Consider the following 27,553-nt stretch of genomic DNA (forward strand, 5'->3'; position numbering starts at 1 on the left):
TCCTCACTGAATTGAAGGCAGGCCACCCACTGCTCCCATCTCACTTTATTTTCTATAAAACTCCTCCATCATTTCACAATTTAACCAAAAAAAAAAAAAAAAAAAAAAAAAGTTTAAAATGCGGGACAAATGGCCCTGCAGCTCGTTACAAACACAGCTCTCCTGGTCCCTCTGTCCAGGGCTCGTCTGGGCCAGTGACGTGTCTATTCGTGGAGACATGTCTTGTGAAGCCCCGGGGAGGGACAGGTATCCAATACCTTTGCACTCAGTGTCATGAACTGGTTGAGGAGGCTGCAGCACAGGGACTCACAGAGGGCATTCAGAGTGCCACCCCTTCCTATGGACACGTCCCTAGAACCCTCCGGGCTCTGGCTGCAGGCTGTCGCGATAGGCTTCCAGACAGCCAGTATGGGCCCCAGAGTGGTTCTGGAGGACAGTGATGTGACCTTCTGGCCAGAGGAGGTAACTGAAGAGATGGGTGGGTGCTTTCAGGAGGGCCCTGGCAGCATCTGGAAAGACTAGACACCAAGGCCCAGGGCAGCAGAAGGGCTAGGCTGCTGGCGACCGTGAGAGGAAAAAAGGTGCCCTGGGCTGAGGCTGTTTGGGACCCTGGCACACTCCATGTGGAGGCCAACAGCTGCCACAATGCCAGGGCCTTCTATGAAAAGGCTTAGAGGCTGCAGAACACCTGATGGAGAGTATTGTCGGCCTGTGGGGAAGGGGGGAGTGGGGCCAGGGGCCAGGCAGACACCTTTCCTTTCCCTGGGGGTAAAGGAAGCCTTAGAGGCTGGGGTCCCCGGGAGTGTTCAGGATCTTCCTGACAGATGGTCGGGGAGAGGGAGCTGGGAGGCCAGGCCTCCAGGGGTGAACCCACACTGGGGAGGAAGCAACACCAACGAGGCAACTGTGAGCCAGCTTCGGCTCAGGCCTCTTTCAAACACCTTGGTTGGGGCACAAATACCGACAACTGGAGTTGGGGAGGGGGTGGCACTCCAGGCTCAGACATGGGAAGGGGGTTGGCTTGACCCCTGGCAGTTTGCAGGGCACAGGTCCAGAGCCTCTCCAAGTGCACTGTAGAGGCAGTCATGTGGCCAGGAACAGAGGCGGTCTGGGGCTGGGCCTGCCTCACACACACCATCCTATCATATTTGGCAAAAGCTCTTGTTTTCAAAGTTCAAAGACTTGATCAGTGAGAGAGCAGAGGAGAAGGCCCATGGGGAATGGTGGCCCAGGAGCTCCAGTCCAGAGAGCCTTGGAACTGTGGATGCTTGGCTGGCACATGGCTGCAGTGGTGGCCCTTGGGGTCCCAAGATTGGTGCCCATTGTAGTGTTCACTGGCCTGGGGCCTCGAGAGGCAGTGGCATCCTGGCATCTAGAGGGGAGATCCTCTGTGCCTCCAGCAGAGGGGTGGCATGAGCCTCCCTGGCTGCTGGATGCACCTGGAGCGCACACAATACACAAGGCTGCATGGCAGAAGCAGGTGCACACAGCTGGCGCTGGCCATGCTAACGGACCCTCTAGTCTAGGAGGCAGGCCAGCTGAGGGAGGCCTATGAACTGTGTGGAAGACTGTGGTCATCCTGGCCACCCAGGGAGGCCCAGGCAGTGTCCTGCCATTCAGTCCCACCAACAATGGACAACTGGCAGAGACTAAGTGAGGGGCTGTAGGCCACGTGTGTCCTATGTCACCCCACCCTGTGTAAGTGTGGCCTGCAGCACCCCTTCATCACCAACCACTGAGGGGCACTGGGGCACCATGGCTAGTTGGGGGTGGTACCGGGAGCAGAAGCCATGGCGGACCAGCCCTCAAGCCCAGCCCCTCCCGTGCCCACCATGCCCACCATGGCTCCACAGTGGCAGCCGGGGTCATGTGGCCACGGCCTCCAGGCAGCTCTGCAGCTTTCGAACAGTGCTTTCATCCAAGGAAAAAAGGTCAAAGTCGAAGGTGGTGTTGGTGACATTGAAGTGGCCAGTCTCCTCGATCAGATTGACGATCTGTAAGGTGGGTTGGATGGATTCAGGGGATGGTGCTGGGTACTAATGCCCAGACCTGGGAGGAGGGGGCTCAGTACCTGCTGCAGCACATTGCGCTCACGCAGAGCCATCAGCCTCCGGTGTAGCTCTACCAGCTCGTCCGTGTAAGCCTGGGGAGAAGCAGGTCAGTGGACTGGGGGCACCCAAGTGGAGCATAGCTCAAGGTAAGCACCTGCCCACACCCTCAGGCCCAGTGGGCTGGGGGCGCCCAAGTGGAGCACAGCTCAAGGCAGCCTGCCCACACCCTCAGGCCCAGACAACCCCACCTTGTCATAGGTAGCCTTCTTCAGAATCTTTTCGGGCTTGCTGCAGGGCTCGGGGCTCCTCCGACCAGACACCTGTGGGGACCCCGGACCTGTGAGCTGCAGCACGCCTTTCTCAGCCCTCCCAGGATAGCCACAGAAGCCAGCTGGGAGCTGGACTCTGCTCACCTTGCTGCTGGGAGGGGGTGGCTTCTGGGGAGGCAGGGGCTCCCGGCCAGGCAGGCAGGAGTCAGCACTGTTGTCACTCTCACTGTCACTGAAGCTTAGCCTGTAGAGCAGGCAGGGTGGTGTCAGAGGTAACATGCTACACCACACTAGCAGGCATGAGACACCCCATGTTCACATCTTTCTGCCCAGCTTTGAGCACCAGGACCATCAGTCTTTCCCCTAGCTGCTTCATGAGAACCTATGGCTGACTGTCCATATCCCAGTGACCAGAGACCATGGGGACAAGTCTCAGAGCCTGATGTAGTCCTGCAAAACGGGTTGTGTAAGGGTGGCACAGAATGATGTGCAGCCTCAGTACCCAAGTGACAGATGTCCTTAGCCTACAGTGGGTAGTATTTCTGAATCACACGGCACCGGGAGGTCTCACTGAGTATTCAAAACTTCCCAACCAACTCCTAGCTGTCTAAGCTCAGGAGAGAATGTGCAAGAAGCTCTTGGGGACCCCGGTAAGCATGGTGGCCACGGCAGTCTCCTGCATGCTGACTGGCTCCAGCATTAGTTCTTCTTGCACCATGTGGGCTTTGTGGGTCAGGACTGCTGGCAAGTGACTTTACCCACTGAGCCATGCAGCAGGGCACTTCCTCCCTCTGCTCCAGTCAGTTGGTTATATCCAGGGCTCCTGCTCTGTGGCCTCAAGCCAGGCTCTAGGTCTGACTGTTACCAGGCAAGCACAGCCTCAGGTTCCCCTCACTTTTGCCCCTCTCTGTGCTCAACAGGTGCCAGTTGGGGAGAGTGGACCTTGGACCTCCTTAGGGAGCAAAGCAAGACATGGAGCCTTGCCAGCACCTTGTGTGTATGGGTACTCTACCTGTGTGACCCTTCCCTGATAACAGAGATAAGGGCAGGCTTGCTAGCTGGCAAACTCCCACCAAGGGCCCTTCATAAACACCCCCAAAATGATGCCCCCACAGTGGAAACTGCATAACTTTGACTCCTTCACATAGGACTGTGCCTGCCACTCGCAGGAATCTACTTCCCCATTTGCTCCTAGGGCCAAGCTCTCCCTGTGAGCAGAAGGCAGATCCTTGAAGCTCACAGCCCTTGGTGTGTGGTGCTGTGTGGATGGGCAGGCCCTGGCTCACTGTGGCTAAGCAAAGGCTGTCCATGGCTGGGGTGGCTAGGTGACTATTCCCATCATATGTCAGACCTTCTGGCGTCTCTCTACAGTGACCTCTAAAGCACACTACAGCAGGGCCAATGGAGCCCTGTCTGTCACAGCCTAGTGCTCAGCTTATTGGAGGCCTATAAAAAAAAAAAAAAGAGAGACCCCCAGGTACATCTCCCATTCTGGGTACCTGGGGTAAGGACATGGGGGAAGCCTACACTTGCCCTAACTTGGCTAGCACGGGAACCCATTACTCCTATTCTCCAGCATTCCTGTCATGTCAAGCTTTCCCACAGGTGGCTAAACTTAAGCCACGGTGGTAGATGTCAACAGAGGCCATGATGAAAAGGAAAGCTTGGTCAACTCTTGAGTTCCCCAAGCCAGCTCTATCTATCAGTGAAGCTTTGCACTTGGACCAGCAACCTAGTCCCAGCTTGACTATACTGTGTGTACCTGGACTCCCGGCCTGGGTTGGCCTTGACGGTGTTCTCCTCTCCTGATGATGAGTCATCCTCATCTGACCCCTCAGACTGCAGGTCCTCCACCATGGAGCGCAGGGGCCCTGAGGACAAATGGAGGGGAAAGCTGAGCCTCTGCCTGCCTCCCCCAGGGTCACCCCAGACTTGTCACCACCTGCAGGGTCCCTCTGGTCTGCAGCAGACCTACCTTCCTGGCCCTCCTCATAGGCTTCAGGCTCCTGGTCTGCTAGTGGCCTATAAGATCCCTCCATCACAGCAGCCAGAAGCTCAGAGCCCAAGCGGGTCAGCAAGGTGAAGGTTGCACACTTTGCCTAAGACCAGAGTCCCCACGCAGCCTGCACCCCTCTGTGAGAATGTCCAGTACCTCAGTAACCCTACATGGTGCTCTGGTCCACTGTCCTCCCTTTTCTCCAGAAGCACTCAGTTCCAGTCCCCTACAGATGGCATCTTGGTTTATATTCCTGCTATCAAGGCAACAGAGGCACACAAAGCCCTCAATTACCTTGGTCACATGATATCGATTCAGCTGGTTCCTTCCCTATCCAGTGGATAGAAACCTTGGAGAATATAGGCTTCAAGGACCCCAGCCCCCAGCCCAGCTCCTGCCCCCCAAGGAAGCTGCCACCACGGGGGGGCAGGCCAAGGCTCCTCTGAGGCTTGGTCACAGGCCCTCTCTGGGAAGAACCACTAGAGTAGCCAGGCCTAGCACATAGACTGTCATCTGATGGGTTGGAACAGGCTGGGCCTACAATGCTGAGTGACGGTCTATCAGAAGGATACTGTCTATCAGTCTATAGAAGGTCTCTACAGCTATAGGTCTTTGAACCCCAGGGACTGGCCTGGCTTCTGGGCAAGCACAGCTACTTGTTGTGCTTCACCACCAGAAGCTGACAGCATGGGCCTCTACTGTCTCCTGGGTACTGAGACCAGCCCCGGGGAAAGGGATGCTAGCCCAAAGGAGGGTCTGGCTCAGGGGCACTCAGCCCATGGGTGCAAACCCAGGCTCAGTCTTTCTGAAGCAGCAGGTAGAACTAGCCTGTCACTCAAGAGAGCCATGTCTCTCCCTGGCTCATCTGTGCTCCTCCCTAGGTCAGGCCTACTGCCCCGCCTCTACTCTTGTGCCTCCTACCTCTACCCCTTCTACCAGCTCCAACTCCCCTTCGGACCCACCTTGGCTGTGGTTCTGAGACGGCTCAAAGTCTGAGTCAGAGCTGGAGTCAGAGCTGGAGCTGGCATTAGCTGGACTTGACTGGGCCGACTTTAGCCCATGCCAGGGCAGCATGAGAGGGAAAGAAGAGATTGTCATCTTGCAGGTCAGAGGAGGAGGTAATGAAGGGGCCCAAGAGCTCAAGGTACCCAGTACAGCCTTCTGTCCCAGCTCCCTGGGTGTTGAGACAATGACCAAATGCCCAGATCCACCCCCCCAAGCCTAGCCACTGCCCACCAGCTGCAGAGGAGCGATGTCTGTCACAAACACCATGAAGCAGGGCACACCTTGCCTGGTCTTCTTGTAGTTGCACAGGGATGGATGGACTTAGCCACCAGGGGGCAATGACAGCCTGGACATCACACAAGGCAAGAGGCTGCCACTGTGTGAGTGAGCCCTTCAGTGAATGCTAGGAGGCTTGCTTGTGTGCATGTGTGTGTGTGGTGTGATGTATGTGAGGCCTGTAGTGTGTATTGTGTGTTGTGTTGTAGTATGTGAGATGTATCTGTGTGTGCACTGCATGTGTGTTATGCTATATAGTGTGGTGTGTGAAGTGCGGTGTGTGCGCTGGGTGTGGTATATGAGGTGTGTGCTGTAGTGTGTGTTATACTATGGTGTGGGGATGTGATCATGATATATACTGTTATAACAGATACCAGCAGGAAGGAAGCAGAGGAAGCAACAGGGACAGCTGATCTTTAAGGGTCCAGGCCCTGCTAAGCCTATCCCTCACCTGGGACAGAGTAACTCCTGCCCTTCCCCTGGTCAAAGGGTGAGGTGGGAATAGGACATACCCACTGTGGTAGAGCTCAGGATCCAGAGCTGATTAAGCCCTCAGCCCCACCCAGAACAAGGGGCAGTGCCTGCCTGCAAAAAACCTCAGCTTGGGCAAAGCCGGCCTGCCTGGGAGGAAACATTCCAGACTGAAGGAAGAAACAAACTATCCTCTGCACGGCTCACTGCAGCCTAGCCCACTGGAGCCCAGCTGTGTTTGTGAGGCCTCTTCTTTCCTACCTTCCTACTGGTCAGTGGGAGTGCCTAGGGAACCTGTTCTAGGTACCCATGAGTCCGTCCACTGTGAAGTTCTCAGAGTGGAACCTCACAGGCCAGGCCTGGAGACAAGGCACCCTCCCTTGCACACACCCAAACTCTTAGTTTTCCCTGGGCACAAGTGATGAAAAATGGCTACTATCTGGCATTGCTCTAGGCCAGGGCAGGCTCTAGATTCAAGCCTCAATTTCCTTACCTATACTGGAGTGGCTCTACAGGTCCGTGCTTGGATGTCCTACCTACTAGGCTCAGGCACAAACCAGGAGCTGTTGCCTCAGTGGGCTTGTGGTGGTCCTCACACCACCTGCCACCATCTCTACAGAGACCTCAGGGGCAAGGACTAACTGAATCTGGAACCATTTCTCACTAGAGAGGCCCAGGAGGTACCCAACAGGCACCCACAGCACCCATAGAAGGCTGCCACACTTCTCACATGGCCCCTGGTGGCTAGGACTGAATGGTCCAGGAACCAGAAGGGTCTGGAGTGTAGACAGCAGTTTGGAGGAGAGTGGCAAGGCCACCAAGCTTACAACAGCAGCTGTTCCCCAGGAGCTCATGCTTGTCTGAGGCCCTAGCAGCTGTGGCAGTGCTCTGACTGGGGTGCTCATGGACTGCCTATACTCAGCTCTAGCCTGGAGGCAGTGGCCCTGGGAGAGGAAGTGCCCACACAGTGTCCTGGGACAAAACATCAGTGCACAGCTCTCAGAAAGGGCTGGCTCCCCAGCTGCATCAAGAGCCCTGTCCCGGTGCCTGGAGAAGCAGCAGAGGTCAAACCCGGCTGCTGAGCCCTACACAGCCCAGTGCCTGCCTTCAAGACATGGGCCTGGAGCCTACAGATAGTTCCAGTGATGAGTGCTGGAAGCTACTCACATTTCTGCTCTCGTGGAGGACTGTGGAAAGTCACTAGGACCCAACAAGCACAGTGGCAGGAGCACCAGGTTACAGAGCTCTCAGCCCCAAACCAGTTCAGGACAGACCCAATAGCATTTTCAAAGCTGCCTACCTAGGAACCTGATACGAGCAGGCAGTTCTCTAGGAGTTGGCCAACTGCACCCTTGCTGGGTATGGCAGGTGAGAAGACAGGAAGAGGAGCTCTGTATGGCTCTGTGGCCATCATGTGCCTTCCTGATGGGTAGTAGGGCCAAGGCCCACCAGAAAGGTGGGACACAAAGGGATAAACCACCTGGTTAATCTTGAAGAGTCAGCAGTGTCTACCTAGCCCCGAGAGCTGTAGGATGAGGGCTACAGCTGTAAACCGCAGTGCTACAAGGCCCATACCATCCAGGGATTCCAGTTACCATTGCGTGGGCAGGGGAGAGCTGACCCAGGGGAGACAGCAGCCTGGCAAAGGGACACCCACTACCACCTGCTCACCTCTGACTGGAAGGAGGCCTCATCCTCTGAGTTTGAGTCTTCAGCCTGCAGAGTCCGCTTGGCCTCCCGGGGCTCACTCTCTGCCTTTCCCTTGTCACCTTTGCTGTTCTTGTCCCTGGCCACCTTCTTATCAGGGAAGGAAGAGGCTCGGGGTGAGGTGCCTGGTGCACGCCGTGCCCCCTTTGACCCACTCTTCTTAGGCTTTTTGGCGCTGAGCTTCGGTGAGTCTGTGGCAGCTAGCCTCTTGCTGGAGGCCTTGGGCAGGGTAGGAGGCTGGGGCACCCCCTTGGGGGACAGGCTCTCGAGCTTGGTTTCCTTTAGGGCCATCTTGGGCTCCTTGAAGGCAGCCTTGGGCATCGGGGCCTTCTCCTCCTTGGGCAGCTTGCGAGCAGCATCCTTGGCACTCTTGGGCTCACGCTCTGGCTCCTTGGAGCAACTCCTGCTCTCTGAGTCCTTGCGCGGCCGCTCACGGTGCTCCCTGGCCACCTTGTGTGGTTTGGAAGCCTTGCCACTCTCCTTGTTGGCATCCTGCAAGGCCAAGGGCAGGGAAGGTGAGGAAGATGTTAGCGGCATGCTGGGGCCGCCTGGCTCTGCCACCCCAACCTGGGCAAAGGCTGATCGGCCTGTTTGAAATGTGTAGAGAGAATCCAGAGTGAAAGAGTGTGTGACCAACAGACACAGCAGAGCAGTGCCCACAAACTTGCAGGGCTACCAGTGCCCACAGCTACCCACATGTGGGAGACCTGAGGCTGCACCTGACAGGAAGGTGCAGGCCATCGTCCATCTTTGAGGCCCTAGTCCACATCCTCAATACTCATCCTATTTCAGAGTGCTCGACTCACGCCTCCACCAGTTCTAGCCTTCTCTTCAGAAAGCACAGCCAATGGCCAGGCAAAGAGCTCAGAGCTAGCCAAGCAACGGCTCCTTCATGCAGACCATAACCCAGGACAGACATGGTCGAAAGTACCACTAAGAACACCAAACTGGTGGGACAAATACCTGGCAAGAGGGACTATGTAACATACTTGGACCACCTAGGTGTCTAGGGACAGATGAAGCTGCCTGAGGATTCCAACCTATGCCATTGGCCATGCTCCTATAAACCTGACAAGGGACACTGGTGACAAGGGCTGGTGATGAGTGCCTCATAGAGACTTGGGGGAGAGGGAAACTGCCCTCCAGTATGCCCTCAAGGGAGGCAAGAAATGGAAATCATGTGGTCTTCACCCTTTCTTACAGGGGAAAAGCCTGCAGGAGTGAAGGGCAAGAGTGGCTGACAGGAATGTGCCCATGGCTGGGCGTGGTTGACAGGAACCACTCTCCTGGGGTCATGCCTAGGCAATGACAGAGTCAACTAGCACTTCATAATGAGAGCCAGTGTCAAGCACTGGAAAACCATTTGTATCTGTGAAGGCACAGACTCAATGCTGCCCTCAGAGTGAAGAGGTGCACTTCAGAGAGGCTGCCAAGGCTCATGGCCTAGTATCCACTAGAGTGACACAGCCCATGCCTCCAGAGGAACATGTCTGGGTGGGCCTGCTTCCTGCCACAGGCACCTGAGAACAGTCCCTAAGAAGTTCACCTCCTGCTCACTGTGGCCCTGTGCAGCCACCAGAGACTGCGCAGTTAGAGTAGCACAGGGATCTGGACCACACTCTAAGGCTGGGGCTTCTGGGAGAGTCATCGAAAGAGAAGAAACCCTGTGCTGCCTAGAAACCTGTGGAACTCTATGCAGCGTTCCACAGTGGTGCTAGAGAAGGCTTACCACCAGAGAGGCACCTGTGAGACGTAGCAACCTTATCCTTCACTGCTTCTGTGGACTCCAAACAATGGCTGGCCGAGAAGCCCCAGGTTGCTAGCAAAAACTGGCCTCTCCCCCAACCTCCAAAGGTCAATGAAGGGTGACATCAGGGCTTGATTAGGACTCCAAGATGCTGACCAGCTTGAGGATGTCACAGGCCTGTTAGCCTTGTGGGAAGAGGTGGAAGGAACCTGCCCTGGTGCTTGCTTCTCTTCCTGTGGTGCCTATGGATAAGATGGCCCAAGGGTGCTAGAGTCTCACGGGGATGCCCAGCTGACAATGTCCTATATGTAGGCAAGTGAAGCAAGAAGGATGTGAAAATGAAGGACACAAGGTCATCAGTCACCCTTGGAGGGTCCAAAGAAGGCCGAGTACCCAGGTGTCTCGAGGGACAGACCAGAGGTTCTAGGTTCAGATGTTTCAGTGGTGGTGATAGCACGGGCCAGCCTGCAGCTGGGGTGGCCCCTCCAGGAGGCCCAGTGTGAACTGTCCAGAGTGCTAAGCAAGGGGACAAAATGTGTGTCCTTGTGATTCAGCTCAGTCTCATGCACACACTCTTCCCAGCCTCCTCCAAGTTGGCTTCATGCCAGCACTACTGATCACCAGACCTGGAAGCTACAAGGACAGGTGTGGCCAGGAACCTGGAGCTAAGAAAGTAGCCAAGGGACCAACGATGGAGATGCCCTGCACAGTAGCTGGGCAGGAAAGAAGAACCATGAGACAGACTTGTGAATGAATTGGAGCTGGACACAAAATGAGGAGTCAGATTCTAAGCACTGCTCCTGGCCATGCTAGCTAGCGAAGCAACAAGGAGCAGGAGCAGAGGCTCTGGATGTAGGTGGCAGGTGTGCAGGGCTGGGCTCTGCATATGGTGGTGGCGATGGCTTGCAATTGCCAATGGCCAGGCCCATGCTCCACAAGGCTGGCCTTCCACCTCACTAACCTTGGAGCCGTGGGATGGTTTGTTCTTCTTGGGGTCAGAGAAGGCAGAGAGTGGAATTGTGGGTAACATGGGGTAGTCAGGGCTGGGCCTGGACACCGTGTCCGCTCCTTCGGGCATTACCATCACCTAGTGACAAAGAAGAGACAGAGGTTATCCACAGGCGCCAGGCAATGGTCTGGCGGCCGTGGAGCTGGCCTCCTGGGGAGGGAGAAGGAAGCTGGAGGCCAGCTGCCCAGGAGAGTCACAGGTTTGTCCTTGTGATGGGGAGCAGCTGGAGACCAAAATGGCCCCAAGGCTTCCAGGATGGACCCTGGCCAGCAGACTGCAGCCCTGGCCAAGAAGATTCAGAGCCTGTAGCAAAGCAAGAGATGCAGTTGGGGCCATGGACTGCACTGAGCACTGAGAAGAAGGCTACAGGGACACACAACAGGAGAGGCAGAATTCTGCTGGCGGTAACAAAATGGCTTCTGAGGGATCAGCACAGACAAGGCTGGGACAAGCCTTCCTCACTTCAGGCACAGGCAGCAGGCGCTGGCCACACAGAGTCCAAGCAGCAAGGCAGAAGCCAAGAACAGGGCCATGGTTAAGAAGGCTAAGAGAAGAGCCATAGGGGCCAGTGCTGGGGCTGCTGGGAACCCTGGCCAGCTCAGGGTCAAAGGCTAGGAAGAGGACCGGCCTGAGGTGCAGGAAGCAACCTGCATCAGTTGCTTCCTAGATGCCCAAAGTAGTTTAGGAATGGCCTCTAAACAGCAAGTTCACGTAAAGATGGAGTTCAGCCACTGAAGATGCAATGCAGCATAGAGTGCAGCAGACAAAGGGAGGATGGGGCTGGCACAAGAGGAGCATCTGGGCTATGCACTAGCCAGCCATGCCTTTCATCTGGGGATGCTGATCCCGCGGTTCCATGACAGTGCACCACAATAGGGTAGTAAGGTGACCTGCCCTGCTATGACTAGCCCACAGGAGCCTGTCCAACCACAACAGAGGTGAGGCTACTATGGAGGTTGTATGTCCCCAGCTGGGCTTTGTGAACCAGATCCTAGAAGCAGCTGTGAAGTTCCAGACCCAGGAGAGTGGTCCCGTAAGTAAGGGGCCTTCCGGGACAGGGTAGGAGCCCAGTACAGGACGCCAACTCTAGGGCAGCTGGATTTGATGGTTCCTGAATGGCCTGACTTCCACTTGCCAGCCTGCCTGGCCTCCAGGTTAAGCAGCTTGAGTTCCCTGCCAAGATGCCCAAGGCCAGGCAGACTGGCACACAGACCAGCTACCACATGGGCCAGGCTCCCTGGTACAAATAGCCTCAGGCTACCAGCAGATGAGACACAGAGCCGGACACCTGCTGGCTGCCTTGCTAGAACAGTGAGATCCCAGTCTGGGCATGCCTAGGGTCAGAACCTATAGCCACCACAGGCCACAAGGCCCTAGCAGGATGCCATCTGCAGTTCCCCAGGAACCACAGTCCCTGGACAACAAGCATTACCCCCTTCCGCACCCCCCACCCCCCAGAGATTCATGACCCAGAAGGCCAACAGCACAGGGCCACAGTTACCTGATCCTGGGAGTCACCTGGGGGCCATCATCCCATAGCCAGGCCACTTGAGACTGGAAAGTGTCTAGCTAGCTGGCTCCCTTGAGCCACTCTGCAGTCTCTCTTCAAGGCCAGCTGGACACAGCCTTCCCTCACTGTCCCTCCTAGACTGTGACCAGATGATGCCCTGAGACTGTCTCCAGAGCTTAGGTAATACCTCCCCTGGCACCTGAGAGGCCTGAAGAGGCCAGAAACACCGACGCTGCCAAGAAGCTGACCTGGGGCCCTGAGGCCGCCCACACACACTATGGATACGAGGCACCTGCTGCTGCTTCTACACACACCCACACACCCTCAGCCATTCCAGGACTTGAAGGCACACCAGCATCATGCTGGGTGTGGGTGCACCCAAGGCTGCCACTGCCCCTGCCACCACCCAGGTAGTCACAGAGCTTCACATGCAGGACTCTCAAACCCTTGCCTCAGAATAACCATTTCCATTCAGAGGAAGGCATTTGCTGAGGGACCTGGCTATACAGAACCAAGAGAAAGAGGGTGCCAGACCCTAGAAACACACCCTGGCTGACATGGACCTAGGGAAGAGGGCAGGCCACACACACATGCCACCACAGAGCACCACACTCCTCTCATACCACACAGACCCCACACCACAGTCCAACCACCACACACAAGTCCTACCTCACAGACACATGCACACCACCTCAGACATCATCACACACTTGTCCTACATTTATATGCATCTTCTTCACACACATCTCAAACAATACCACACAGCCCACACATCTCAACCTCATGTCTCCAAATACCACAAACAGTACACACACCTCAGAACACCACACTCTCCTAAATAGGTGTCACATAGAGCCTTCAAAGAACACACACCCTACATTTAACTAATACTCTAAATTAAAATACTCTAAGCACCAGGTAGAACATAAGACACACACCTTTCACACCACAACCTCACAAGCCACATATGTTTCTACAGATCACAAGTAGCACTGCACAGAACACCACACAACAGAATACAACACACTTCATGCATAATCACACTCCCACACCAGACCACTAAAACATGCTTGTGCATCTGCATGCACACATGAACCATGGGCACCCATGAAACTACCCCCACAGTGCCCCCATACTCACCCAAACACATACTCAGCCCCACACACCCATACCCACACACCCCTTGCTAGACCATCATAGGTCTAGGCTAGCACTTGGGCATGCATGCTGTGACCTTAGGTTGCAGGTGGCTTTGCCATCTTGCCCCTCAGTAGCTAGTCCAGCTGTAGTTGTCTCTGCCCTTGTCCATGCCCCTCCACACCTTGAGATATCTTCAGGCTGCTCCCAACCCTACCAGTTAAGGTCTACCCAGGCCTGGCCATGCTACCAGCCCACACAGAGCAGGGGTGGCAAGGCAGGCAGGCCCACTCACCCCTCCAGCCATGAGAAGCTTGCATCGGAACTCAGTGGTGGGGTTGTTGAAGGTGAGCTTCTCACAGCGTAGGTGGTTCACAGGGGGGTTGCCCTCCAGGTTCAGAAACAGGTCGTAGGTGAAGCAGACCTTCCGCGGCTCCTCCTACAACACAGAGCAACATGTAAGTCCACTGCACACTGCATAGGACAGGGTTTCTCCCATGCCCACCCCCAGCCTCCCTCCCTTTCCCCCAAGTCCCAGATGCTCATCAAAGAGCTTGACAGCCATTAACAATTGAGGCCTTTGCTCCCAAGAGGGTGTGGATTCTCGTGACCCTCTGAGATCCCCACCAAATTGCAAAGCACCAGAGAGGTAGCTCTTTCCTAAACCTCAATCCGCAAGGCACTCCTCTGCTGCCCTTTCCTTATATATAGTCCCAGATATATATAGTCCTTGGGTCTCAACCTAGAGCTACCTCTGCAGGCCATCCTGTGAGCAGAGCAGCAGGAGTGGGGTCAAATCACATGGAGCCATCACAGAAACCAAAGCCCAGAGGCTTTGTGTACAGTGGTTTGGAAGTCACAAGGAACCACTCTGAGTGATTCGACACCCCACTGCCAGGTGATGCTGTGTAAATAAACTACACCACTCAGGCTGGCCTTGAACTCCCAATGTTCCTGCCTCCGTCTCCTGACTGTTGGGATGGGAACAGCACTGCCATGCTTGTTCCCATCCCTAGGGCTTTTAAACCTGCAGATATGGGGCACACATAGACCAATGGTGCTGCTACAACTAGACAGCCACATGATGAAAAGTACAATGAACTCCACCTCACCCTGCAACCAGGAAGGAGCTCAGGTGAGCAGCTGCCTCAAAGGGAAGAGGGAAGGAGTTGCCTCAGAGGGAAGAAGCTGGCTCAGAGGGAAGAAGCTGGCTCAGAGGGATGGGCTTTTTGTCATGCAAGCCTGAGGACCACATGGTAGAAGGAGAGGGAGGCAAGCTTAAGAAAGCAGAGACAAGAAAATAAGAATAGTCCTCATTCCTAAAAGTTCCACAAGCAACTGAGATCTGAAGATTCAAGAGCTATGGCACTAATGGTTACCGGGGCCAAGGAAGGCTGTGACACTAGTAGCTGTAAGCTGGAGGACCTGACACCCCAAACATCCCAAGGCCAGTGTGGGATCTGTAAGTGCTGCAGCACTCATGGCTGCTAGGAACTCGTCATGACAACAGCCGCCAAGGACTAAGCATGCAGGGTGCTGCCACTTCCAAGCTGAGCCTCAGAGGCTCTCGTCTCCCATCCTGCTCATGGCTGACCTGTCTAGTCAGCAGCAGGGCTAAGCACTGGGCATCTCAAGTGACAGCCAGGCTTGGAAGCTCCTCTCCTCCTGATTTCTTGTTTGGATGTCTTAGCAAGAGAGTGCAGCTACTTCACCATCATGGATAAAGGACCAGTTCTTCCTGAGGGGTAAGTGAGCTTTTGCTTTACCACTCTCAAATCCCATCTCAGTAGATAGGCCCAGTCCAGAGACTGAGAGCAGCTTCATTTTTAAACTCACTGAAACATAGTGAGCTTCACATTAGCTAATCAGTGAGATTTAAACAGATTCAACTCCTAAGGAACCAACAACAAAAAAGTAATCCCACCAAAACCCAAGCAAAAAGAACATCAATATCAATATCATCATCATCATCACTACCACCGCCGCTGCAGCCGCCGCCACCACCTCCACTATGACCATTACTATCACCACCACCAGTACTTCTTCCTCTTATTCCTCCTCCTCCTCCACCACCACCAAACAAAAAACCAGGACACAAGACAGGAAGCCTCTGTGGGCAGCAGGAAGGCAGGCCCTACGTCCAGTGAGACCCTGTGACCAGCAGCTGTGCCCTGAGCCTTCCAAGGACTACTCCAGTAGATGAGGGAAGAACTGACAAGGGTCTCCCTTGCTTCCCTGGGATCTATGGGTCAGTTTAATCAATGGTAGCTGTATACGCTCTGAGGACTTGAGATGACTCTGAGCAGGTGCTCAGCCAGCAATCTGCTATCCCAACACAGCAGCAGAGTGGCCCTGAGTATCCTGTTTATCTGATGGCGTTCCTGCCACTGGATAGGTCCTCCAAGAGTTGTGAGGGAAGGGCAGTAGGGAATGAGACTAACATTGAAGGCAGAAATCCCAAGCTTAATAGACACGGGTTTCTGCATAGTTTGGGAAACAGACAGAAGGCTGGCCTAGATGAATAGGGGCGGTGGTTCCTTCTTGTTCCTCCTACAAAAGAGGCTAGCAAAGGTGCAACAGGCAGACTGGAAACAGAGTCTGCCTCCCTTATCCCCAAGGTCACCTCTACAAGAAGCCAGCATCTCACATGAGCTCCCTCTCCTGGCTGCCATTAACTGGACCCCAGATACCACTCTGTTCACAGAGGGGAACCCTGTCTTGGCAGGAGTGGATATGACCTGGCACTAACCCTGCATTCCCTACAAAAAGGACACAGCCAGGGAAACAAGAGCAGGTCAAGGAGGGAGGAGAGAAGAGGGAGGAGTTGCTAACTGTGTGATACAAGAACTGGACCTGGCCAGCTGACCCACAGCAGAAATGTAAGCTCAGACTCACGCCCTTGGGACTATCAAGCTTCAGGACCCAATGCCACACCTGAGTGAGAAGCTGCTCCAAAGATGAGCCAGCACCCAGAGGGGTGTGACTGCTCAACACCAAATAGACACCTCTGGGGCTTAGCAAATCATCTGCCAAAGGAAGGGAGAGGAACTACAGCTGAAAAGGATGAGGAGGACAGAGAGTGGGGCTCAGAGACCCTGGCTGGAACAGGGTCAAGCTAGTTAGCAGGAAGGAGACTGCACCCACTGATCCCAGGCTGCAGCTCCATGGCAGTGACCTAGCAGGGCAAGCAAGGACCCTAGGGAGAAGGGCCAAGTTCTTGGGCATGTGTGTATGTTTACACACATACATATAATTCAGTGTCTTCCTCAGTCACTCTGTAACCTATTTTGTGAGGCAGGGTCTCACTGAATCCAGAACTTAACCAATTATCGGCGACCTAGTCGCAAAGTCTCAAGGATCCTGTGATAGTTTGAATACACCTGGCCCAGGGAGTGGCACCATTAGGAGATGTGGCCTTGTTGGAGGATGTGTGTCACTGTGGGGGCAGGCAATGAGACCCTCCTCCTAACTATATGAGAGCCAGTCTTCTGTCTGCCTTCAGAACAAGATGTAGAACCCTCAGCTCCTCCTGTACCATGTCTGCCTAGACGCTGCCATGCTTCCCACCTTGATAAAAATGAACTGAACCTCTGCACCTGTAAGCCAGCCCCAATTAAATGTTGTCCTTGTAAGAGTCTCCTTGGTTACGGTATCTGTTCACCGCAGTAAAACCCTAACAAAGACAGATCCCTTGGTCTCCATCCCCAACACAGGGATTATTCGCATGCCACACACAAGATTTTCCAGAGGGTGCTGCGAAGTCCTCATTCCAGTGTGGCAAGTTCCTTACTAGTTGAGCCCTGTGTCTATGGAGTGACAGGGAGGGCAACCTGAGACAACACACTATGGCTTTAGTCACCCATGCTGATTCAGGACAGGTGAGAAACAACAGGAGGAGACAGGCCTCTTTGGAGATGGAGATTCTTAGAGGTGGAGATACGCCTACACTCTAGGACCTGAGGGCCAGTAGAATGCTGTCCAGGGACCCCCAACCCACAAGGCTGAGGTCCTCAGTCACTTCAGTCAATTTCCAAGTTGTCTCAACTTCAAGCAGCTTCATCACATGCCCCTTGTCTAAAACAGCCACCCATACCCACCAGAGGGCAGTGAGCCAGCGTCTCTGCAGCCTCAGTCAACTGCAATGTCACCCAACTGGCCAGACCAGTGCTGGTGCCAAGGGGGCCAGGAGTCCACACAGCTCAGGAGGAAGAGCTTTGGGGCAGGACACCCCTGGGCACCCTGAGTGTGAGAGAACAGTAGCCCCCACGAGGCCCCCCAGTATGCTGCAAGCCTGGGGTCCACAGACTCTTATGAAGTCAGCAGTCAGAGAAATTTGAGTGTGGCCTGAACACATGACTAAATGTCCCAGATCCAAGTGTAAGTTCACAAGAGATGATGCTTTCAGCATCATGCCCTTACACAATAGCGCACGTCACTCAAATGCTATGGGAGGGGGAGGGGAAGGGAGGAGGAGAAATACTGAAAGAGGCTCTGAGACCCAGCCAAAGAGCCAAGGCCTACCCTGATTGCTGATTTAAATCCTGAGCAAAAAGACTAGTAAACCACATACACATAGGAAGTAACAACCATTACAGACAAGACAGACCAACAGATGACAAACGCACGCATGCACACTCATACCTGAACTGGGAGGGGCTCAATGATGGGCATGTATCTGGCATGTAAGAGGCCCTGGGTTCTACCCTTGGCGCCTTAAACACAAAAGCAGTAAGAAGTGAGACACATGTGGCCATCGCTGATCAGCAAAGCTGCAGGCACTCTGATGAGGTGTCTGAAAGTCTTATCTCCCACAGACGAGCAGTGGACCGTTTCTAGGTCACAGAGTGAGCTGGAGAGCTGGCAAGGCTCACATCCAAACACTTCAAGAGCAAAGAGAGAAGGTGCCGCAGGCGAGCCAGCAGCTGGCAGGCAGCCCTCCACTTCTCTGCAGATTATAAACTTTTCTACACTGCAAACCACTCCATGCGTGTACCCTGCTGCTACGTTCTCACTTCTTCACTTGACACCCTCTGCTCCTTCTGCCCTTCTCCTGCCCTCCACCAGGGTCACCTGAGCCACCAGGCTTTGTGAAACAGCTCAGGCTTCAGTAGCATCAGGGACACTCTGGTCAGAGTGCCAGGCCACACATGGCTACACTTCGCGGACTTTCCTGGAGACTTAGTCAAAAGCCTGCCCTCTCAGGACTCCCAGCAATATGCCTTAGTGCCCACTCTTGCTGTAGTGACAAGTGTCATTTCCTGGAGGAAAATAGGGTAGGAGATCCCTTGGGTGTGTGGTAGAAGTGAAATGACAGCAAAAAGTAGAAGCCCCAGTCAGCAGCAAACACTGAGCAGGGACAGCAAGTCCTGTATGAAGGCAGGTGCATCTTGGACAGTTTAAGGAGAGATGGGCTAGAGATGGCTTAGGTTAAGAACACTTGCTTTTGCGAAGGCCTTGGATTTGGTTCCCAATACCTGCATGGTGACTCACAACTTCCTGATAACTCCACCTCTAGGGAATCAAACACCTTCTTCTGGCTTCTGCAGCACCAGACACACACGTGATACACAGATATACATACAGGCAAACACTCATACACATGAAATTAAAGAAAAAATCTTTCAAAAAGAGAGGAATGAAGCATTTAACCTAAGCACAGGGTGCATGGATGAGGACAGCTCAGTCATCCTTGGCCACACAAAACTTGAAGACAGCCAGGGTGCACAAAGCTACCCAGAGTGTCAGTGAGGGACACTCTGACAGCAGGACAGTAAGGACAGCCAGAGGTGCTGTAGTGTGCACAGCTCAGGTGGGGGAAATGTATACTGGGAATGACGCAATACAGAGTGGAGACACAGTGCACCTGTGTAAGGACTGGGAGCCAGGAGGAGCCCAGATATTTCTTGCCCCGATAAACTGGAGCCCCGTTTACATTGGCATCCACCACCAAGCCAGGCCCAGACCCACACACAGCAGTGCCAGAGCTAGGGACTGGAACAGATGAGCGGTGCCAGGATGATTTCTACTGGCTATGTTTGGGGGACTCAGGGATCAGACTTATGGACCTAACACACAGGCCTGTATATAATGTGCAACTGTGATGGGTCTGTAGTGGGCATTGCAGGTCTATAGACAGTGTCCTTGCTGGACTCAGGAGACCTGAGGAGAGATGGGACCAATGCTACCCATTCTCACAGCCAGACCAGCCAGCCTTCCAGGTGCACAGCCCTCAACCAAGGAGACTCACTAGGCTACTGAGTGGCTGGCAGCAAGGGATGATTGTCTCAGAACCCACCACAAAAATCAATGTGGCCGAGAGAGAGGCTTTCCCCCGTCAGTCGCACAGCGACAGGGCAGGGCTCAGCACCAGCACAGGGAGATGCAGGGGGGCCTTGGAAAGAGAGAACAGCCGTTCTCTGTGGAGGAAACTCACTGCAGGCTGAAACCATGCGACATACTTCTCAGCAAGCAGAGACTCAAATAAAGAGATGCCAGGGGGCTGTGCCACAAGGCAGCACCTGGCATCCCAGTGTGCAGGGGGGCTGAGGCAGAAGGATGCCAAGAAGGCTAGCCTGGACTTTGAGACCTGGACTCAGAATTAAAAGTACATAGAGAGCAAAAGATGACATGGAATAATTCAGTACAAACTGGCCTGATGACAGCAGCTACTGTAATCAGCCGATGGCAGACTAGGCAAACCAGACAGGTGGCAGCGTCATAGTTATAAGCACTCAGGTGACCCAGCAACAAACTTCTGATCTCTACAAGTTCTGTACATATGGTGCACACACATATATGCTACATACACACTTGCACATGAAGTGAAATACATAGCTTCTTAAAACAAAACACGTTGGGGGGGGGTACAGGCCTTTAACCCCAGCACTTGGGAGGCAGAGGCAGGCGGATTTCTGAATTCGAGGCCAGCCTGGTCTACAGAGTGAGTTCCAGAAAGCCAGGGCTACACAGAGAAACCCTGTCTCGAAAAGCAAAAACAAAACAACAAAAACCAAAAAACACACAAACAAACCAAGTCACAGACAACTGGGAAATGCTAGCATGGAAGAGAGTAAAGTGTCCATCCTACAAGCACAAAGCTCAAGTGCAGCTCTCTAGTCCCTGTGTGAGCTAGGTGTGGTGGCACATGCCTATAACCCCAGCCTTGGAGAAGTGTAGACAGGAGGGCCCCGGGGGCTTGTCCCTTCAGCCTGTCCAGCCACCAGTGAGCTCCAGGTTTGGTGAGAGACCGTGTGTCAAAAATAAAGGCACAAGGAAGCTAGAGAAGTGGCTCAGTAGTTGTGAGTACTGATTGCTCTTCTAGAGTACTCGTGGTCAATTCCCAGTACTCACATGGTGGCTCACAACATTTCTAACTCTAGTTCTAGGGATCTGATGCCCTCTTCTGGCCTCTGCACGCATCAGGCATGCACATGGCCATACATGCAGGCAAAACACCCATACATATAAAAATAAGGGAAAAAAATTTAAAGAAACCAAATCTCACTTTAAAAAGATATAGTAAAATAATTTTTTAAAATGTGAGCCAAGATAGAGGAAAATACTTGATACTGACCTCTGGCCTCCACAGACATGTACATGGACACATGCTAATACACACATGTACTCGTGCATGACAGGACATGGAGGACTCACTGAGAGAAGGAAGCGTCTCCTGGTCAGAAGGACTGTCCTGAGAGAGGTGTGGCTCAGCAGGTGTGCGCAGCAGCCACTCACTCCTCAGGAGCCACAACCATCAACCTCCACTCCCAGGGGCGCTGTTGCCCTCTTCTGGCCACCTTGGGCACCAGACACACATGTGGTACACAGATACGCAGGCAAACATTCAAACACACAAAATATATCTTTTCAACAAAGTAACTTTTTTCTACAAAAAAGTAGAGATTCTGAACAAATCCACCACAAGCAAGAGACTCAAGCAGCTGTCAGGAACTCTCTGGAAACACAGGCCAGTGGTGATGTCTGCACCTCAGAACAGTGCAGACTGAGGCTGGAGGATAGCAGATTCTAGACCCGCCATAGACAGACAGAACTCTTGGACACAAAACTTCCCCTGGCACACCATCCTCAACATGCAAAAACAGTGGCCTGGTGGCAAGCACTGGTGGTGAGCATCAGCAGGGTGAGAAGAGGGGTGGCCATTCTCTAAAACAGTCTGTAAGGTTGGAATCAACCCATACAAAAACCAGGGACACTATAGGAAGCCAGTGACTGACAATGCCTATGAACACGGATGCAAATACCCTAGTGAAACATTAGGAGAGTGGACCCAACAGCTGTGAAGACGGTTTGACCAGAGGTGCGAGGCAGAGCACACAAAGCCACCTGGAGTGGAGCACTGCTAACAGGAAGGGAACAGCCACATGGTTTTTCTTGACAGTGGGAGAAAAAGAGGCTTTGACAAAATTAAATGCCTCTTCATCATAGAAGAGAATCCCACAAAGCATTGAAAAGTCCTGTCATCTCTTCATGGTCAGGAGCCACAGCTTCCATGGAACCTCTGGTCCCAAGCCCACGCCCTGACCCAGAAGCTGCTCAGGCCCTTGTAATCCTGATCGGCAGTGCTCTGCAGACTACACATACACATGCTGTGCATAATGTGCAGGATAATAATGTGTATGAACCCTAAGCTATGCTGTGCTAGTATAGTTTTTGTTTCTGTTTTTGTTTTGTTTTTCAAAGTAGGCTTCTTTAACCCAATAGTGGCCATTTACAAAAGATTTATAAGCAATGGAAACTTCCCCTAAAAACAGGAGGGAGGCGAGGATGCCCACTTTACCAATGCTTAAGTACTTACCAGAGCAATGAGACAAGAAGCCAAAGGTGCTGAATTGGGAAAGAAGGGAAACAAGCTAACTACAGATAATGTGAGGGACACATGGAAAACCACCTCCACATGCACATAAACAAACTAAACCTACATTACTAATAAATCCACTGAAACTGCAGATGTGAAACTGTGATACCTCAACTACATGTCACCATGATGAGATCTAGAGTTACGTGGGAGACATGACTCTGGGAGGACTACCTTGATTAGGTTAACTGAAGTAAGAAGATCTATCCACTGTTGGAGGCATCATTCCCTGTGCTGAGACTCTGGGCTGTATTAAAATAAATAAATGGTCCAGCAAGATGGTTAAACAGGTAAAGAAACACGCATATTGCCAAGCCCCAGGACCCACATGGTGAATATGAGAATGAATTCCCATACGTTGTGCTCTGGCCTCCAGATGCATATACACACAAAATAAATACATATAATAAAACACACATATATAAAAATGAAGCTGGGCACAATGGTACAAGCAACTGATCCCAGTACTCCAGGGGCAGACAGATCTCAGTGAATGGAAGGCCAGCCTGGTCTACATAGTGAGTTCCAGGCCCATCATGGCTACATAGTATATCTCAAAAGTCACACAAAAGTAAAAGCACACTGGCCCTGGAGGGTTGGGATTCTCTAGCATGTGTAAAGCCCAGGCTCTGTCTCCTGCACCACACTAGCCTACAACCTCAGGGTTGGCCTCTATGACCCAGAGGGCAACAGATACCACAGTCAATGGGTTAAAAAAGGAAAACCAGATTACCAAATGTCATAAAAACATGAGATCTTTGTACATAAAAGGACACCACAAATAAGAAAACAAGTGTAGATGGAAGTAAGACACCCGACGGTCACACTTGGCCAGAGTTTAATACCCAAATTACACAAAGAACTTCTATCGTACAGCACAGCAACATCAACTGAGTGGAGTGTATTATCTGAAGAAGTTATCAGTGACCAGTGAGCCATCAGAAGATGCTAGGCCACCATGACCAAATAAAAAAAGGCCAAGAACCAGGGCTGGAGAGATGGCACAGCAGTTAAGAGCACTGACTGTTCTTCCAAAGGTCCTGAGTTCAAATCCCAGCAACCACATGGTGGCTCACAACCATCTGTAATGAGATCTGATGCCCTCTTCTAGTGTGTCTGAAGACAGTGACAGTGTACTTACATATAATAAATAAATAAACTTACAAAAAAAAAAAGCAAGAACCTCAACAAGAAAGTCTGTCCATCCATTGAGCTGGCCATGCTTAAAACAGAGTATGCATGGCTGAGGTCACACAAACAGAGGAAGTCACATCATAGCGAAAGCAATAGTACACCCACCATAGGACACGAGGAGCTGTTCAGAAAGTGAAACTAACCCTAACTCCTCCCATGTCCCTCACTCTTCTCAGTGTCCCCCCAACTTCTTCTGCGAGGCCCTTACTCCTCTCAGTGTCCCCCACTCCTCCCAGGCCCCTCCCAATTCTTCCACCAGCATGTACCAGAAGAAACAACGCCACACACAGATGTGGTGCTGGCTGCCATGGTCACTGCATTCCCAACAGCAGAATGAAGGTGGGGAGGAACAGTGAGGTTGCAGAGCTGACCCCATCTGTAGGTCCCACCTCTGTAACTTCTGCTGTCTACTGCCTGAGGCGTGTGGCTCATCTATTTTCTGACAACAGGCTGTTTAAAGTAGCCTCTGAAAGTATGTGAAGTGAAGAAGGAAGGCGGGATGGGCCTCCAGTATGGCTTGTTGGTGCTCAGCAAGGGCAGCGAAAGCAAACAGTCAAGGTGCTGTATTCCATCCTGGCAAAGACTATCAGGCTCAAGCCTGGTTCAGGCTGGGCAGGGCTGGAGGCTCAGCCACCACTTTGATTTCCACAGCCAACAGAGAACATTAAGTCAGGGGTCTTTAAAGAAGCACATCCAAGGGCACCCAATGGCCAGGAACAAAAAGGTTGGTGTGAAAAACCAGAAGGAAACAGGTCCCCATCTCTCCTGGGAGTGACCATTCAGTCTCTAAGCCAGAGCTGGCCTTGAATGACACAACTGCAACCTATACCATGTGTGCAAACATGACCCAGGCAGGTGTGAAGACACACTCATCCATGTTGACAAATGCAAATATGCAAATACCTCCACGTACATACAGGCATTCATGTGTTCACACAAATATACAAACACACATACAAATAAATGTCAAGTTTTTTTTTAAAAGATTTATTTTATGTATATAAGTACATTGTAGCTGTCTTCAGACACACCTCTGGAATTCAGGACCTCTGGAAGAGCAGTCGGTGCTCTTAACCACTGAGCCATCTCTCCCGCCCCAAATGTCAAGTTTTTAAAAAGGCAATTCCTTCTTTTTAAATACTAATTCCTTTATAGACAAGACTTCATAGACTCAAGGTAATCCTCTAGCTGCAAGGGAAGCTCAGCTTATAGGAAAACAGGCCCAGGGGTCTAGGCAAGCTCCTCACTGACTGGATACAGACCTACCATCAAGAAGCCAGGCCTCATCACAACTAGCCTTCCTCCAGCTACAGCCTGCAGAGGCCCTGAACCTCTGCTAGATGGGTCCAGGTGGCTGGGAAGGAGGGAGACTCTAAGAGCACCTACAGACACTTGTGAACAGATGTGTTTGGAATGCCCTTGCCCCACCCCCATAACCTTCCAAGGTCACAGCCTCTGACCTCTTCATAGACTGAACCCAAGACCCTGAGGGTCACCAGTCCACTCTGACAGCACAGTTCCTGAGAACTGAGCATGGTATGTCATTTAGAGCCTATGTTCTTTGCTGGTGCTGAGACAGGGGCACCCCTGTAACCCTGCCTGGCCTGACTCCTGCTGCCTCCAGACACTGGATGTCCTATGTCTCTTAGTCTCTATGTCTGACAGTAATGCACATCTGTACATGGCATAAGCTGTTCAACACAGGTAGCAGTGCACATACCAAGGGTATGGTGGCATGCCTCCAGTGTGTCATCTGGATGTCACCCAGGGCAAGATCCAAGTACCCACAAGTGAGCCCTCTCCCTGTATCTGTAGCCTGGGTGATGAGGAGATAAGACCTTGCTCAATCGATACAGGCACCATTGGTGTGATCACTGCTTGGGCTCCCAGCTCCCTTAGAGACACAATCCCCTGGGCTAGTCTTTGTCCTGAATGCGCATGCAAAGGTCAGGAAACCATCGTACAGATGTCCAGTATGACTCAGAAAGCACTCATACCCTCGGCAAGAGAATCTCACCGCATGAGAGACCCTGTGATGAGACAGGGAAGCACCAAGAACTGCCTCAGAAGAAGTGTGGGGACATGGCACTGTGCATGGTCAGCAGCCCAAAACAACAAGGGGTCCACGACAATACCTGGCCTGCAGCTCCCATGAAGCCCTTGGGGTCTCTGAAGAGTGTGCAGGGACACAGAGCCTCAACCACCTACTGTGCATGTCCCTGAGGCCCCAGTACAATCCCTCTCCCCTATGACAGGACAGAGGGCAGAGTTGCCTTGGCATCACTGCTGTGGCTGCTAGGTGAAGCAGACTGCCTGACCTAAGCGCAGCTACCTTGGGCTCCTGGCCCAGAGAGCAGCATCCAAAGGCTGCTGGATATCAAAGAGCCCCTCCTTGAGCAAGGATGAGAAGTAGAGGCTAAGCACACAGTGCAACCCACCCACTTGATCCTGCTAACGGCACCACTCTGCTTACGAAGCCCAGAAATGTGCTATGGCATAGCCCAGGGGCCTTGGTTCATCCCACCATGGCCAAGGCAACTAAGAAACACCAGGAGTGTGACTCACCCTTTAAAGATACCTGGCACAAAGTCGGCCCATGACGCCAGGACATGGATGACAGCCCCACCCAGGATGTGCCTCAGATAAGAGTGTGATACAGGAACAGGGGGAAGCAGCCTCCACCCAGGCTACTACAGGCTCCTATGCAGGCTCCCCAGTCCAGGAACTCCATGCTGTCCACCCTTGGGGACACCAACAGCATGTAAGGACACAGGGACATCATACCTGACTATAGCCTTGCAATCAGAAAGTCAGATCACCCTATTCTCTGGCAGCCATTCTTAGGCTGAGACAGAGCAGCCAATTCTGGCTAGACCTGTGGTGAGCCAACCCATGAGGATTGGGGGTGCAGAGGAGGACTTAGCACTACCGAGCTGGGTAAAAGCTTGTGTAGTAACCAAGACCCTGCCTATTCTCAGAGCACTGTGCCTTCCACTGGCATGATATATTTACCACACAGACTCTTCACCCATTAGTACAACAGGCTCCAGTATAAATCGCAGAGGGCTGTGGGTGGCTGGGGTTAGGGTGCCTAAGGAACCAGAGCCCAGCCAGCCCACATGCTTGGCCAGGTATGGAGAGGCTTACAGGTGTCAGGGACACAAAGCCTCTGAGCATAGGGACTACAAACAATCCTTAAGCCTCCAGGACACTGAGCCTGCCGGCCCAGGGGCAGGTCAGCTGCCCCAGGAGCCCCACTGTCCCTACACTTCAGGGCCTCACCATGAACAGGTTGGCAGTACCCTCGTCCCTTTCTGGACCATAACAGGACAGATTGCCCTGTGCTTTCTGCCACTCGATCACTGAAGGCTGCAAGAAGTATTCAAAGTATTCATGACCTTGACTCTGCCTCCCCTGTGGCATGGCTGAAACTCAGGATGCACTTAAAATCCACTGAAATAGCACTTGGTCCCATGGGGCAGCACACCTAAGCCTGTCCCCAGAGGTCCTTGCGACAGAATGGTGTCTCTCCTGTCATTCTCAAATCTTTGCAGAGCTGATATAAAAAAAGGCTAAGATAAACTTGGGGCCTTGCGGGAGCAAGGGTACCCCTTACAACAGAGGCCTTTTCCAATGCAGAGCAAAGCATGGTGCTCCTGGGCTGTGCATCAGGGGCTGAGCACAGTTTCACTGGTGATGTACTTGCTTACAAGTATGAGGCTGAGTTTACTCCTGAGTGTGATTTGTAATCCCAGAGCTGAGGTGTAGACAGGCAGATGCCTAGAGCTCACTGCAGAGAAGCCATATTCCGAAAACATACCAACATACACAACTCAGAAAAAAAAAATGAACCTCAGGGCTGGAGAGATGGCTCAGCAGATAAGAGCACTAACTGCTCTTCCAAAGGTCCTGAGTTCAAATTCCATAACCACATGATGGCCCACAACCACCCGTAATGAGATCTAATGCCCTCTTCTGGTGTGTCTGAAGACAGCTACAGTGTACTTACTTATAATAGTAAATAAATCTTAGGGCCGGAGCAAGCAGGGACTGAGCAAGCAGGGTTGATCAGATCTAGCAGGGAAGACCGGGGCTAGCAGGGGTCCTGTACTGGTTGGTTTTGTGCCAACTTGACACAGGCTGGAGTTATCACAGAGAAGGGAGTTTCAGTTGGGGAAGTGCCACCATGAGATCCAGCTGTGGGGCATTTTCTCAATTAGTGATCAAGAGAGTAGGGTGGCCCCTTGTGGGTGGTGCCATCCCTGGGCTAGAAGTCTTGGGTTCTATAAGAGAGCAGGCTGAGCAA

At 52.8% G+C, this 27,553-nt stretch overlaps 1 protein-coding gene across 4 annotated transcripts in view; it reads right to left on the minus strand.

Moving 5' to 3' along the window:
- Positions 1-497: 497 nt before the first annotated feature.
- Positions 498-27,553, minus strand: part of Mllt1 (MLLT1 super elongation complex subunit) — a 45,834-nt gene continuing 18,778 nt past the window's right edge. The window contains exons 4-13 of one of the 4 annotated variants that reach the window (XM_031346700.1): positions 13,474-13,617; positions 10,484-10,609; positions 7,740-8,267; positions 5,279-5,366; positions 4,083-4,191; positions 2,465-2,564; positions 2,300-2,371; positions 2,072-2,143; positions 1,841-1,994; positions 498-1,372 (exon numbers count right to left, since the gene is read on the minus strand). In XM_031346700.1, the coding sequence (XP_031202560.1) occupies positions 1,866-1,994; positions 2,072-2,143; positions 2,300-2,371; positions 2,465-2,564; positions 4,083-4,191; positions 5,279-5,366; positions 7,740-8,267; positions 10,484-10,609; positions 13,474-13,617 (1,368 nt within the window). In that variant the 3' untranslated portion in view covers positions 498-1,372; positions 1,841-1,865. Of the gene's footprint in view, positions 1,995-2,071; positions 2,144-2,299; positions 2,372-2,464; positions 2,565-4,082; positions 4,192-5,278; positions 5,367-7,739; positions 8,268-10,483; positions 10,610-13,473; positions 13,618-25,382; positions 25,553-27,553 lie in introns of those variants that run through there. The other 3 variants (XM_031346703.1, XM_031346699.1, XM_031346702.1) reach the window with 3 other exon arrangements.

Source organism: Mastomys coucha, unplaced genomic scaffold (assembly GCF_008632895.1).
Source record: "Mastomys coucha isolate ucsf_1 unplaced genomic scaffold, UCSF_Mcou_1 pScaffold3, whole genome shotgun sequence".
Lineage (NCBI taxonomy): Eukaryota > Metazoa > Chordata > Mammalia > Rodentia > Muridae > Mastomys > Mastomys coucha.